The sequence below is a fragment of the Carcharodon carcharias genome, chromosome 18 (assembly GCF_017639515.1).
Source record: "Carcharodon carcharias isolate sCarCar2 chromosome 18, sCarCar2.pri, whole genome shotgun sequence".
NCBI classification, from domain to species: Eukaryota; Metazoa; Chordata; class Chondrichthyes; order Lamniformes; family Lamnidae; genus Carcharodon; species Carcharodon carcharias.
The window spans coordinates 30,338,044-30,353,875 of record NC_054484.1 but is presented as its reverse complement, the minus strand read 5'-3'; the positions used below and the strand labels follow the sequence as shown (position 1 = coordinate 30,353,875).

The window sequence follows — 15,832 nt, the reverse complement described above, 5'->3', positions numbered from 1 at the left end:
GTTAGGGAAGGTGTAAGGAGGGTGGCCAGCCCACAACTTTAACAGCTTGGATAAAAGATGGGAAGGAAGGGGGAGATATTTCCTTTTGGGGGCACCCATCCCCAACATGGCTACCTCCTGCCACTTTGCCTTCCCCCAGCCTCAAAAACTTGACCCCTCCCACACCCCACCTTGCTAGGGTCTCCGATTCCTCCCTGGCCAAAATATCCAGACTTATCTTTTAAGTCCGAGAGACATCTCACTTCTTCTCAGGACTGCACATAGTCCTAGTCGTCCATTACTTGCCTCTGGCACTGCTGGGACTTCAGGAGCTGCCTGTCCCTGAGGATTACTTTCAGGTAATTAAGGTTGCCTCCAGCATTTTATTTGGGTGGGGCGTTGTGGAATATTCCATCCTTGCTTTAGCTCATCTGCTGCTGAAATAGTCAGTCAATGTCTTTGTTAACTGTAGACTTGACTATTCCAACACACTCCCAACCAGACTCCCAGTTTCTACCCTTGCCACCCAAAATGGTACTATAACTTGTACGAATTCCCATTCGCCCATCATCTGTTTGCTCATTGACCTATGCTGTGTCCTAGTTAAGAGACTCATTTTTAAAATTCTCATCCTGTTATAAAATCCCTCCAAGGCCTAGCCCTTCCCTATCTGCAACCTTCTCCAGCCCTACAACTTTCCAAGATATCATCAGCACTCCTCCAATTCTGGCTCTTGTGCATCCTTAATGTTAATCACTCCACCACCAGTGCCATGCCTTCCACTGCCAAAGCCAGAAAGCTCTAAAATGACCTCCCTAAACTTTTTCTCTTCTCTGCTTCTTTTTCCACATTTAAAATACTCTTTGACCAGCCTTTTGGTCATCTGCCCCAAAAGCTCCTTAGGTGGCTTGGTATAAAATTTTTGGTTTTACAACGTTCCTGAGAAGCGGTTTAAGCCATTTTATTATATTAATGGTGCTACATAAGTACTGGTTGCTGTTGTATTAGAGCAACCTTCACAAAAGTTTGTACGTGGAAAACTACTCAAATTAACGTAGCATGCAACAAGGAATATTTGAGTTACAAATATTCCACACCTTATGATACTGAAAGACGCAAGCTTCACAGGCAGATTATATTTTCCTATCACTTTCGTTGTTCTTCCATTTGCAGAAGTGCTTATTCCCAGTTATATACAATGATATTTGTTTTGTTGAACACCCCCCCCCCCCCCAATCGCCACAAAGGATTTGAATTATCTTAAGATTCAAGCACTTTAATTGTGTAGTAGCATTCTTGCTGCCGAGTAAGAAGTTTGTAGTTCAAGCTCTACTTCAGAGGCTCTAGTACACAATCCAGGCTGATATTTCTAACAATAGTTAGAATTAACTATTCTAAATAATACAAATAGAATAGGGGTCACATTTTGGTTAAAACACATGCATTTTAGAATACGCATGGGTTATGTATTATTCGGTCAAGAACGTGATTAGCAGCAACATTTATTGCAGCAATATAACGTCTAGACATCCCAGGAAAACCAATAACTGGAATGTGCTTAGCACCTGTTGCACGCAGGGCATATACCTCAGTAGCGATATCTATTCCTTTGACTTTTTATCAGTGGTCCTGTTTGTCACTATGCCAAACTGTACATCTTCTAAAAACCCCAATACTGTAGAAAGGATGGGCATTCTAAATTGACTCTCCCTTTTCCCTTCATTCTATTTTTAAAGCAGTGACTGGCATTGTTCTCCTCACGGAAAAATAAGGCATCCCATCAATAAATCTCAGAATGGCAAGATGGCATCTACTGGTCCCCGCCCAGTCACAAAGAATGACCATAAAACTCAATATGAACATAATTTCAATCGCAGAAGATAATCCCTTGCAAAAGGATTTTCTTCATTTCACTACAAAATCATTAACACGAGTTGACATAAAATTTGTTTATTTTAGTGGTTTTGCGAAAAAACTGTTAATTTATATTTTTAAAGCTGCATGGATTGTTACATCATCTACAGGTAATCAGCCCAAAAGAAATACAAGGATCATCTTTGGTTTTTGGAAATACAGATAGTATTTACTGGATTTCCCAAGTTGTTATTTGCTGTGATTTCTATCCCTTGACCCCTCTACATAGGAAGTTATTTTTGCCTTAGTAAGTGGATGCACATTAGCTGGTACCTCTTTTTGAGTTGTCAAAGATAGTAGCCGGTATTTCAAAAATTCAACTCTACTGAGTGTTAAATTTGCTTGAGTCTAATACATAACAAAGGAATAGATCTTCTGTGGCATAGAAAATACAAGCCCAGAGCCTCTAATGTTTACCATGGTTCTGCTGTGGCTTAAATCAGACAATCAATAACGATTCACTATTTACTAAAGCAACTGTATCATGACTGATTTGAGTTACAAATATTCTACACCTTTTGATACTGAAAGATGCAGGCTTCACAGACAGATTATTATATTTACTATCACTTTGGTCGTTCTTCCGTTTGCAGAAGTGCTTATTCCCAGTTATATACCATATAATTGTTTTGTTTAACACCCCCCAATCGCCACAAAGGATTTGAATTATCTTAAGATTCAAGCACTTTAATTATGTTGTAGCACTCTTACCTCCGAGTAAGTAGTGTGTAGTTCAAGCACTACTTCAGGAGGCTCTAGTACATAATCCGGGCTGACATTTCAGCATAATACTGAAGTGCTGCACTGTTGGAGGTACCACCTTTCACATGAGACATTAAGCTAAGCCTGCCAGCTCTCTCAGGTGGAAGTAAAAGATCACATGTGACTATCTGAAGAACAGCAGATGAATTCTACTGCCTACATTACAACAGTGACTACAGGTCAAAACTATTCAAATTGGCTAAGACCTTTGGGACATCATGAGGAGGTGAAAGGTGCTATGTAAATCTACATCAACTCTTTCATTACATATAAACAAAATATTAAAATTATCTGGAAATGTTCAGCTTTTGAAGGATTGTTTTTATTTATACAGCTCAATTATATATTATGAAGGATTCTGAAGCAAAATTTAGCTATTTAGCGCAATCATGAGGATGTGAAAGGTGCTACATGAATCTAAATGAATTTAGCTACTCAGTGCAAGACTGCTACTCCAAACCTGAACGAGTTAAATTGATGGATTAGCAAACCAGTGATAAAACTTTAATTGAAGTCTGATGAAGAGTCATACGGACTCGAAACGTTAACTGACTTCCTTTCCACAGATGCTATGAGGCCAGCTGAGTTTTTCCAGCAATTTTTGTTTTTGTTTCAGATTTCCAGAATCCGCAGTATTTTGCTTTTAAATTTTAATTGAAAACTGCTTCAGAAAGGATAGCATGGAACCTTTCTGACCAATACTCTAATATCTGCTTTCTGCCAATCTAGAAATTATGCAGGAACAAAGCTGTGTACGAAATATCAAACTTAATATTTTATTTGTATTATATATGTGCTCATTTCTGTGCCAATGGCATTGCTGCACTATGTGTGGGACAAAAATCTTGGGCTCTTTGGATTACTTTTCAATTTCCATTATCTTCCATCACCTGCTCTGTGCATAACGAACATTCCACTATAGTTGTGACTGCCTAGGACCAATAAAGTTAACTTTGGAATATATTTTACCTTGTACTCAATAATTATCATACCAGTGTTAACAAAAGTAAAACATAGTGTGTGCTACACAGAATCTTGCATACAAAGTCCAACACTAAATGGATGGCAATAGTCTTGGTTTTGTAGGAATAGTAATTTTCTTTCCATAATGCCCAACTTAAATACTCAGCTGAGTTGTCTTGTGTCACTTTTATTTTGTTAAAAGTTTAAGACTAGAGGAAAAAAAAAACCTTTCATCTACCTGAAGGAGGTGGTGGCCTTTGAGGTGGAGCAGGTCTTGAAGGAGGTACTGCAGGACGCGGTGGAGGTGGCCGCTTCGGCTCCAGAGTTTGATTACTTTCCTTCTGCACTGGAACCTGCTGGAGCTCTGATGAATCTGATTTAAGAGGGTAATTAAGATAATATATGACCAATCATTTAACATAACGACACAATGGGTAGCGCCTTAGGCCTTTTGTCAATGTTAATAATTAAGCCAATCATAGCAGAGAACAACCTAGGTGAACTAAATAAAGTATGATTAAACTTTCTAATATTGACATTGCTTTGTTTCTGATGCCTAAAAATATACAAATAAAAATGTTATTTTTACATTCACTAAAAGTCAGCCATAATTTTTTCCTCATGACGTCATTACATTTTACTATTTCAAACAAGCTATTGGACAGAGAAGCATAATAGATTTTTTGTAAGACAAGGAGAAGTAAAATCATTTATTTTCTTAGAATTTAATGACATTTTGTTTTATTGTGGGTAGCCTATAAAAGGAGGCAGTAACTGTATTTGAAATATAAATCTACTTCCCATCTCTGAAATCCAATGTTCCTTGTTTAGGTAGCCATCAGGCCATAATATGGTGTACAAAGACAGGCTTAAAAAGCTGGGTCTAATCACGCCTGAAATGCAGAGACTTCAGGGTGAATTGACAGAGATATGATAAATAATAGACCAGATTGATAGATTATTTCAATTTCATTGATTGGGGAAACCAGGAGTGATACACATATTCACAAAACTAGGGATAGGCTAGATATGGAGAATAGTAGATCCACAAAGCCATTGTCAGCTTGTGGAATGTGGTGTCCTGAGTTAGATTTGATTGCCCAAAGGCATTTGAGGAATTTTCCAGATTTCTTTCTTCCTAACCAGTTGTGTTTTTTTAAAAAATTTTTCATCTCTCATTCAGGATGTTTCCGGGATTATAATTGGATGGACCACATGGTCTTTCTTGCCTGTCATTTTCATGTTTCATAATACTATGGAAGTAGAAAGGGCCTCATTTTTTTGTGCTGAGCAATGAAAACTAGTCATAACCGAAAGGAATGGGTACATTTGTAACTAAATCACAGCACTCACAGTAATGGCCAAGTGTAGGTAACTTCCTCTTGAGGAAATTACAAGAGATAGGCTTGTCTGCGTGCAATGACAGTTCTATATTTCTAAATATACAACTGATATTCACAGAAAACCTTTACCTTGATGTGACTGTTCCTGTAGACCTGTGGAACCTCTTGGAGCTGCTCTACTTGGTCTGCTAGGCAGTGTTGGCAGGGGCACCTCTGGTATTGTGGGTGATGGACATGGACTTGTCCTCGGGGTTGAGCCAGGAGAGGTGCCTGAACCTGAACCAGAGACAGGCTGCAAATGCTGAAGGATTTCATCTACTTCAGCACCATAATCATCCACATCACCTGTATTAAAACAGTATTTGATACATTAAACTAGTAACAAATGTGTTTGTTACATTGTTAAATAGATGAACTTGCATACAGAGCTTATCATTCAAGCCAAAATTGCTGTTTAAAATTGTACAAGTGATTATTTGACTGCCCACTAGTGTTGATCCATAATGGAATTTTGCAATTAAAAAATACACAATAATCAAACAATATTTCCTGATCAAGTTTCATGTTTAACAATTTCATTAATGAGTTATTAGTTGCATTTAGTTCCAGTAATTTGTTAATGTGCCCAAATTAGAAACATTGAAACAGTTAATTTCTGATGGATGCTCATCTGTGGAGTGATTTATTCATAGCCAGTCTTATTTTTGCAAGTTTTTATGTATTAATATACATTAATATAGTGTCATTTAAGTGACACTGAGCTACATTTTACAAATTTACTAAACACAGTAAGTCACCTAATTTTAAGAAATTAAAATGTTGAAGATGTGATTTCAAACCAACTATGCTCATACTTTAATCCCTATTACATACCTTCCATATCATAGTCAGCAGAAACATCTGTATCTTCTCCAAGCAGCATGGAGCTAGAAGAGACTGGTAAACCAAGGCCAATTCTTTCCAGACTCATCTCTTCCTCCAATCTGCTGCTCCAATCTGGATTCTTTAGACAAATATCGAGTATCCTGCCCAAAACCTGCATAGATGCCATGACAATTTTTCAAAATGTTTTAATCAAGATATGTTTGAATGATTCTGGAAGGGATAATCAAGTCAGTCACTTCCATCTGTCAGCATTCAGGCAAGATTCACTTCATTATTGATTGCAGTATTCTTTTGGGGCTCTAGGAAATTCCTAGTTTTTTTATTCAATGAGGAAGGTGATCAGCAACTGTGGAACCATCCTTCAGCATTTCTCAATGCTTTGAGCAAAGTAACATGGCAGAGCGTGGAGAAACAAACATAATATGGGGAAGAATGATAGTTTGTTAGAGGAGGGACATAATTCTTCTGACTGACCAGCCAGATTTTGATCATTTCTCCATTTATTAGCTATAGCACCTGACCTTTTTTTGCATGATGGAGGGGTGCTTGTTCAAGTGGATGCAAGAGATCTCAGGGCAGTATACTAAAATAAAAAGACAGACTTTCATAATGTACTTGACAATATTCATCCCTCGATCACCAACATCAAAACAAACTAACAGGATATTTATCTCAATAGGGTTCGTGACCATGTGTGAAAATTGGCTATGTTTGCTTACAAAACACTCTGTTATACTTCAAAATAATTAATTGGTTGTAAAATGCTTGACAATTTGACAATGTGAAATGTACTACATACAAGACATTTCTTCACATGGCCACAATGGACCAGTTTCCCAGCAGTTTTTCTATGCACAAATGCATTGCAATGGAATGAGCCTTGGTTCAGCAGTAGAATCCAAATCCTTCTAATTAGAAGGTTAAGGGTTCATGCTCCCCCCACCACCGTCCAAACAGAGTACTTATGTCCAACAGGAGTGGAGTGGCAAACGGCCATTGTATCTAATCAGTCATTATCATAGGGATGTGCATGTCAGGCTAATGACCTACCCATTAAAGAGGACTTGGTCACTGAAAAACCAATAGCATAATCTGCTTAATAACGTAAAGCAGTGGAAGAAATGGATTGCCTCATGCCAGTGCAGAACAACTTATATTTATACAGCACCTTTAATGTTGTAAAATGTTCCAAGGTACTTCACAAGGGTGTTAACAAAATTTGACATTGAAGCACAAAAAGTATTAGGACAGGTCACCGAAAGCTTGGTCAAGGAGTTAACTTTTAAGAAGTGTCTTGGGAGAAGAGAGAAATGGAGGGCTTTAGGAAGGGAATTCCAGAACTTAGGGCTTAGGCAGACGAATGGTTTCCACCAATGGTGGAATGATAAAAGTCAGTGTCGGAAAGAGGCCAAACTTGAAGGGATGTCGAGATTTCATTGGATTGTAGAGCTTGAGGAAATTACAGAGTTATGGAGGGTTGAGTCTATGGAATTTTAAAATCAAGGCACTGACAAGAGCCAGAGTAGGTCAGGGAGCACAGGGGTGATGGGTAAATGGGACTTGGTGAAAGTAGGGTATGATCATATACAGAGGTGCAAGATGGGAGTCCAGCCAATAAACAGAAATAAATACTTTCCATGACAAATATATTTTCAGCGCTTGAAATGAGCAAAGTTTAACAAATGTCATTTATAATACTGGTCAGGACTTTTACTTACTTCAGTGCCATTTAACCTCTGCACTGCTAGAGCAGAACTGCCTTCCAAGAATGTCACCCACATTTTATCTTCTACAAACCTGCAAAAAGGATAAATATCCGATTTTTAAGATCAGTTATACACCAAATGCTGGTGAAAATGGTACAATAATTAACACACTCTGGTGGTGGTCGGTAGGTAAAGAGAATTATTAGCTTAAATCCTCATCAAGACCCACAATACTGTCACTCCAATAAGAAAATTAATTGTACCCAAGATATATGATCACAGTCTTGAAATCATACCCTGACATGTTCTTAGAGTGTGCTAACTTGGAGTGTACGTTATGCAGTTTTTGTGCCAGTGGTCATTTGTGCAAAACTGATTCATGTCTGTTAGAAATTTTTTGATGCAAGATATTCGCACTGCAAGATTAGCAAATAATTTCTGCAAATAGAGAATTTAAGAGATTACCAGAAAATTCTACTGTTAGGAACTCAATTTTCCAGTACTTTTCAATGAAACCATCTCTTGTTTCAGACTCTAAAGCAAAATCTCTTTTAATACCACTTACAGAACCACAAACAGAATGTTACGGTGCAGAAACAAGCCAGCTGATCATCAAGTAACATGCTGGCATTTTCTGTTCACTTAAGCTACCTGATCTAATCTACCCAAGTCTCCAGCTTCTTCCCCTGGCCTTAAGAATTCCATATTCGAACCACTTTCTATGTTTAAATCTTTTCCATATTTCCCCCATGGCCTTCACCCCCCCACCCTAAGCCCTATTAAGGACGACTGACTACCCACAAGAGCCAATCAGAAGGCCAGTAGTTCAGCAGCACCACCGAGGGTGTATCTGGAGGAAAAGGGTATATTGATGTACACTCACAACCAATTACATGATATAAGGGAGTGCTGGGGCCAGTCAGGCAGACCCCCAACGAATCAGAAGGCAGGGAACTGGTGAGGGCAGGTTGTCACAAGGGCAGCCAATGCCGAGTGCCCAAAAGAGCTGGACCCTTGCCCCAAAGCCACTGATTAAATGGCAGCAGAGGCAGGAAGAGGCCAAATTGGCTGCTTAAACTTATTTAGGCTCTGGGCGGGAGGGCTACCTGCCATTTCCCCCACTGCTGGAATGATGGCACGCTTACTCGATGCCTTCCTGCGCCATCTTGTCAGATTTCCTGCCTCCCAGCCTGTCCCGAGGGCTGGTAAAATCCAACCCAATGTTTGTGTGCACTTTCAGCAAGTAATTCTCATGTGGATGAAGAACTGGGTGGTGTCTGGTGTCAGTGGAACCATACACTAGCAGGAGGCAATATATTTAGGGAGGAAGGAAAACATTTGGCAGAGGAAAAAGTACGCCCATATTATGTGTCTCCTGTGGCATCATATCATGCACTTTTGATAGTGACAGAAGTATTATACCATATAAGGCTGAACATATTTTTCTGATGTGAAGTAGTCTCCCTTTAATATCATAAGCTTTAATTGTTAAGTAAACACAGGTCAGTCAAGAGCTTAAACTATTGTTTAGCATGAGGATGTTTGCAGATTGGATAGCATTTCAGGATCTAGGGCAATCACTGCTTTTGTTGAAAAAAGACTGTTCACACTTTAGAAGTAAGCTGAAATAGAGACATAAATACATACTTTGTTACCTTATCAAAATAACATCACCATATGCAGCAAACTTCTGAAGCAGCTGGTCTATCAAGTTATCATCAAAATGATCCTGGTTTGGGGAGGAGCTGGTCAGTGACACTACCACTGTGCCATCAGTTGGTCCCTGCAGAGCAATAACTTCCTTGTATACTCTTTGTCGAGCCTCAGGATCCACCTCAAATATGTCTATATCTATAGTAGCAACCACAGGCCTAACAGAATAAAAAGAACATTATGTATAAATTGTTTTGCATAACTTTAGAATTTATAACAGACAAGAAATGGAGCATCATATGGCTGATCGCAATAAAGAGCGAAATACATAATTAATGTTTATGGCTGTTCTCTGTGCCCTTCCTCTAATCCACAAACATACCAATTCCCTTTGCTGAATTGTGCTGCATGCAAATGTTTTCCTGTGTAGCCATTCATAGAATAGGTTACTTTATACAGACTTGTCCATTACAAGCTAAGTGAGGCTCTAAAGATCATAATGACTGTCGAAGGTGAACTGACACGTTGCACACTAACTAGGTTCCAATGTCTCCAGTCCTGATCTGAATCAGTCCGTTAAAGTTTAGCAGCAACTCAACAAATTGAAAATTTTTATTAGTGTTACCCCAGCACCACAATATATCAAGCAAATTTAGAGCAAAACATTTTCATGTCAACAAAATAAGTGGCTCAGGCAAAACGGCATATTGGCTGTTTTATACATTGCAGTTTCTACAGCCATCTATCCTAAATGCCAACTGAGAAGGCAACAAGATAAATCAGAAAAACTCAATAGGCCCAACTAACTATATCTCAATTTAGAGGCCTAGGATAGAAATGCAATATTTTTTACCCTTCTACTCTATTGTGTACCAGATTGCCTGATCACAAATCGTAAATCCGTTTCTGGAAAATCCAATGTTTTCTACAGTGCAGCCGCAAGTATGATGGGTAACAAGCTTACTCTGAGACCAAATGACAAGTTAAAAGTAAACATTCATGATTTTAAAATGAAGATTCGTGTACATTTCAGATATTTGACTTCTGTAACTTTGTTTAAAAATAAAATAATCTAGGTCTCATATTGCTTCAACAATAACATGTTTGATGTACCTATGATCAGACGTTTTCAGTTCTGCTCTTCCATAATATACCAACGTTCCAGGACTCCATGAGTTAGTTAGCTTTGGTTCATCCTTAATACTCGAATTCAGCAAATCCAGGTCTTCAGCTAAAAACATATAGAACGTAATTGTTATAGCACGAACTTTCTTGCCCACAATCTCCCTCTGCCAAAAAGTAAATAAAAAGCCAAGAACAGTGAGAGTCAACAGATAGCTTCTTTAATTTGAATGATAGATTTGCGTTAAGCCCTTGAATTCTAAACTTCATTGTGCAACATGTTAACTACCAATTCACTATGGAATTAAAGTGAGGCAAACGTGCCTGCAATGGCTTGTAACCACGACGTTTGGGCTAATTCTACTCAAATCCTGTGTTAAGACCCCATTGCTTCTCCTGACAAAAATGAAGACAGGTCTTTGCACAAAATGAGAATGCTGAAGCATCAGCTTATTGTTTTAGTTGTTGAAGGAAATCAGAAGTAGCAGGATATTTTGTATTTTTCGTACAATATTCATCCTTTAAACATGCTTCTGTAAACTACAAAACAACCAACCAATCACATACCGAAAGCTCACACATTAAGGGATAAATCCTTGTTCACGAGCATCTACGCTTACAGGAAACATGGCTTGGGGGATTGGATTACAATATAGTAACGCTATCTCTGTCTTACACGCCCTGCAAATGAAAATCCTCCTTGGGATGGCAGTGGGCAGGAGTTTCGTGCAAGAGCAGTGTGGAATTATCCAGATAGACCAAAGAGTAAAGACAGCACAAGAGGAAACAGATAAATATGAGGAGTAAGGAGCAAGGTGGCATAGCACTGCAACTAACTTTTCATACCTGATTTGTCAACAGGCCATTTTCTTCTTTTCCAAAGAATTCGATCCGTCCAGGCTGGAGTTCGACATTTCTCACTTGTGTCATAATCATCAGAGAACAGGTCATATTTATAAGTTGGTGCAAAATTTATTCTGCCTTCTAAAAATTCCCGGAAAATCTGCAAAAGCAAATAAAAATGATTTAACCGATGTACCTGATCATCAGACTGAAAGCAAGAACATATGCTACTCACTGGAGATATACACTACAGATATGTCCTCAGGACAGTATGACCTTGTAGACCCGGGTTACACTGCCAGGTACAGAACTGTGGATTGTATGCAATGGGGTTGGGGAAAAGGTTTCCTTACCCATTTTTGTTATGAAAACACAGGTTGCAATGCCAGTTAACTTTTCTTATTTTTCTCATGCTGAGACTTAACTTTAAATTTCCCCGGGTGTTCAATGGACTGGCTGGTCAATTAAAATGTAGTGCACATTATAAAATTCAATGCAGACTATAAAATTCAGTGGAGTTTAAGCAAAAGTAGCAATATAATGGTCTCCTAACCTTGTAACCCTTGGGATAACCTTGCATGTTTTGTTGTTCTATACCAAAGCAAAATACTGTGGATGCTGGAAATTTAAAATGTTGGAAATAGTTAACAGTATCCTTGGAGAGAGAAACAGAGTTGATGTTTCAGGTCAATGACCTTCATCAGAACTGAGAGAAAAAGATGCTGCCAGAACTGTTGAGCATTTCCAGCATGTTTTGCTTTTATGGACATTCTTTAGTTATAGATCTGAAAGTAATGGTTCACTGCAGTGATTTACAATTTAATTCCATAAGGAATTTATCATTTTGTGGTAAAGTATATTAATGCTTTTTAGTTTGTGTGCAGAAGACTGTAAGCCTTTCACAACACAGCACTACCAGCTTATGATAGGGCATAAATGCACCGCCTGAACATATTCTTCAATTTAAATGACTTGGATGATTCACATATTATGTCAAGTCTACTTCTTGGGAATCTAAGTGCAATTCCAGGATGGATCAAGACATGCTCTTTCCAACTCCTTCCCCATATCCGTCCTAGAAAAGATATTTATTTGACAAAAACAATATTCTAAGAGTCTACTGTAAACAAACTTTTCAAAAGTTGGCACAAGCTACTTAATATTGATAAATTTAAAGCATGATTTTTAAAAAGGAACCTTTTATCTTACATGTCCAGCATTTTTCTGATTAATAAGTTGGTCCCCTGACAGAAGTGTGTCCCAGCTCTGTTGTCTGATCAGCTCTTTTACTTCTTCATTTGGAAGATCAATGCGGTAATTGAAATCTCCACACCAAAATATATAATCATGAGAAAACAGTAATCTCCCCTACAAAAAGTGAAGAGCACATAGTTCAGAATTAAATTCATGCCAGGGATGCATTTTAAGTGTACAATTCTCGTAGTTTTCTGTGTACTAATTTTAATGGCAGGAACTATGAAGGAGGGAGCAAAGCAGCTGGCTTAATAGTAGATATTTCAGCAACCCTCTTTAACCAAGAGTTGTGTGTGGAAGCCTGAAACTTTTAGAATACATTTCAGTTAAAAAAAAAACTCTTTTCGTTTTTTAAATATATTGCACTTTCATGTTAACATTTTTTTTTTTAAACCAATGCCTCCAAAAGGCCGGTTTTGTTTTTCATGCCGAACACTTAGCTTATGTAAAGCCCAACACTATCCAAGCCGTGAATTTTGCTTCTATATCTGGGCAGGTTCTTCCATTATTTCCCTTGTCAAGTTAAGCAATCCTTCCTTCACTACCATCCTACAAACTGACTCCTTACAAACTGTCTATTTCCTTGCAAATTTTCTTTTCTCCACACCCTGCGCCCCCGCCCCACCAAAACAAAAGTAATGACTCCTTACTGGAGTTTGGGTCCATGGGCGTAGGTTGTAACAGCAATGAGGCAAGACAGCTCCAAACACTCAGATGTGCTCCCAACAGAGGTCAACTAATGTAACGAACACCATCTGCACAGCTCAACTAAAAACTGGTAAACCCACTGAGTTTTTGTGACCTGTATTTTATTGATATTATGATTGCTGTTCTCCCAACTTGGTTCTCTCATATTATGGAGGCATAACACCTAACACTCCAGCTGCAAATGGATTAACGCAACTAAATTTTTTTGGGAAGTGCCATAACTGACCCATAACCTCTTATGGGCAGAAATTCATCTCAGGCATTGGTGGAAAAAACATTGTCTGATTGGCTGCCCATTACACACAGCACCTGATATTTAGTTCCATTGCAGTCAATGAACTGAATACCAGATGCTGCATATAACAGGCAGCCAATCCGATATCACTCAGTTTGCACTGCCATCCAAGACAAAATTCTACCACTTCGTTCCTGGGCTGCTGCTTGGAAGTTGTGTTCTCAGCTGTTCTAACCAGCACCCCCTTCCAAACTCTCCTAATTTTCACACAACTAAAAATTTTGCATCCTTTTGAAATTCAGTGAAACAAAGCAGATATAACTTAATTTTAGCTTAACTGTTAAACATACATGGAGCAATGGAGACATTCAAGAATTTCCTGTTATATTGCAGGCTCTTACATAAAATCTAGTTCTTAGAAAAGCTAACATTGGTTTCCAATGTAATCTCATTCGGCTCATTAGTCATGGAGATGAATGGTGCAACTTATACATTGCAATACCAAGCAGGCTTTAATTAAGCAATGTCCCTCTTCTTTCAAAAGTGAGGCTGATTCATAATTCTCACTGGACAATGTAAACAGTATCTGAAGATTACAGCTAGACATTATTGTATGCTTGCAGTTTATTTTGAACCGGATGTTTAGGAAGGCAGTTTGGCTGAAAAGGGGACTATGAAATCTATTAAAATAAAAATCACACAAGATAATGCGATATTAAAAATAAAAAAAACTTGTATTATATTGAACTTATCGTGACTACTACATATCCCAAAGTGTTTTACAGCACTTCTGAAGTAAAGTTGCAATATAGGAAACATGGCAGTTAATTTGTGCACAACAAACTTCCACAAACAGCAGTGTAATAATGACCAGATAATCTGCTTTTGTGATGGTGATTGAGGAATAAACATTGGCCAAGACACTAAGGAGAAGTCCCTGCTCTTCTTCAAAATAGAATCCTGGGTCTTTTACACCCACCGAGCAAACAGATGGGGCTTCAGTTTAAAGTCTCATCCAAAAGATGATACTTCCAAAAGTGCAGTACGCCCTCGGTGCGGCACTGGAATTTCAGCCTTGATTTATGTGCTGAAGCCCTGGAGTGAGACTTGAACCCAGAATTGTGTGACTCAGAGGCGAGCGTGCTATCAACTGAGCTACGGCTAACACAACCAATTGCACTATTTTTTTTCCTACAAAAGTATGACTGTGTAATGGTTATGTTCTGCGCTAGCAACCCATACGTTGGGTTTAAAATCCCATGATAAGTTGTAAAATTGAAATTCAACAGATCTGGTATTGTGGGCTGGCACTGCATAAGTGACCATGAAAGTTGCTCGACTGTTATAAAAACCTACTGATTCACTAATGTCACAGAAGGAAAACAGCTGTCTCTACTCTGTTTATATGCCCAAGGTCCTTGTGGTATATGGAAAGTGTCTCGATGCCCTCTTAAGCAATTCAGTTCAAGGGTACTATGAATGAGCAATAAACGTGACCTTGCTTAAGTGGCATACAGTACACAATGACATTCTGCCTTAAGAGTAGAATGTTAAGGTAAAAATAACTCCTTAGATTTATAAAACAGCATCAATTATTAGCAACTTGTACTTGTGGATAAAGGGCTAATAATGCAACCATATTTTCAAACCATGCTGCCTGAAATAGTGGTTTCCAGCTATGTGTTGCTCCTGGACAACAAAAGTTAAATAAAGCTGTTTGGGCAACATTGAACCAGCTGCCAGTTAAACACCATGCCTGATTTTACTTTCCATCCCAAGTCAATTGAAGGAGGAAAATAAATCCAGTGGGTGAAAATGGGTAGCCAATTCGACATCCCACTAAGTCACTTCCTGTAGCTGTCTCTCTGCTCATTTGTTAATCTATAATACCTTTTAGTCTCTCTCAGTCCTTCACTGTCTGTATGGCTCTCATATTCTGAGTTGCCATTATCTCAGTTATTTCTCTCTCTTTTGCCATGAGAAAGCAGACAAGCTTCCCCTTTAAAAAAAATGTGGCCTCCGTGTGATCAGAGATGCTCAGGCAATTGTGAAATTGTAAACAGGTTCTTTTGGGAAAACATTCACATATCTACAAATTTTTCTTCCTCTTTCCTCTACCAGTCACAATTGGCTACCACAGAACTTACTTTCCTTGATTTTCTTGAAAACTAATGTCCTGAAGCATTGCCCAAAGATCCAGGTGGAAAGCAAGACAGACTGCCTCAACAATCACCAACTCTTTTTTTTTCTATTTAGCTCTTTTTTCCCCCTATTTGTTATATTTGAATTGTTTAAAAGACCAACCAAAACCATGATGTTATAATAGAAACTGTTTAGAAACAGGGTTTTTCCAGGCTAAGAAAATCACTTAACAACAAAAAAGGAATTTACAAAAGTAGTATGTGAAAAACTTCACTCAGGAAAATGAGTGAAGCCAGTTCCATTCACAAGCTGATCACCTTTAT

The 15,832-nt window shown here is 38.4% G+C and overlaps 1 protein-coding gene and 1 long non-coding RNA gene across 8 annotated transcripts in view; one reads left to right on the top strand and one right to left on the bottom strand.

The window, feature by feature from the left end:
• LOC121290513 overlaps window positions 1–11,321 on the top strand; it is a 47,919-nt gene extending 36,598 nt beyond the window's left edge. For both annotated transcript variants that reach the window (XR_005945810.1, XR_005945809.1), the window contains one exon: window positions 11,189–11,321. This is a non-coding gene — a long non-coding RNA (uncharacterized LOC121290513). The remainder of the gene's footprint in view (window positions 1–11,188) is intronic.
• synj1 (synaptojanin 1) overlaps window positions 1–15,832 on the bottom strand; it is a 113,544-nt gene that overhangs the window by 22,055 nt on the left and 75,657 nt on the right. For all 6 annotated transcript variants that reach the window (XM_041210957.1, XM_041210956.1, XM_041210959.1 and 3 more), the window contains 8 exons: window positions 12,380–12,538; window positions 11,174–11,330; window positions 10,319–10,436; window positions 9,208–9,423; window positions 7,565–7,643; window positions 5,835–5,997; window positions 5,091–5,306; window positions 3,857–3,991 (listed from right to left, as the gene is read on the bottom strand). In XM_041210957.1, the coding sequence (XP_041066891.1) occupies window positions 3,857–3,991; window positions 5,091–5,306; window positions 5,835–5,997; window positions 7,565–7,643; window positions 9,208–9,423; window positions 10,319–10,436; window positions 11,174–11,330; window positions 12,380–12,538 (1,243 nt within the window). The remainder of the gene's footprint in view (window positions 1–3,856; window positions 3,992–5,090; window positions 5,307–5,834; window positions 5,998–7,564; window positions 7,644–9,207; window positions 9,424–10,318; window positions 10,437–11,173; window positions 11,331–12,379; window positions 12,539–15,832) is intronic.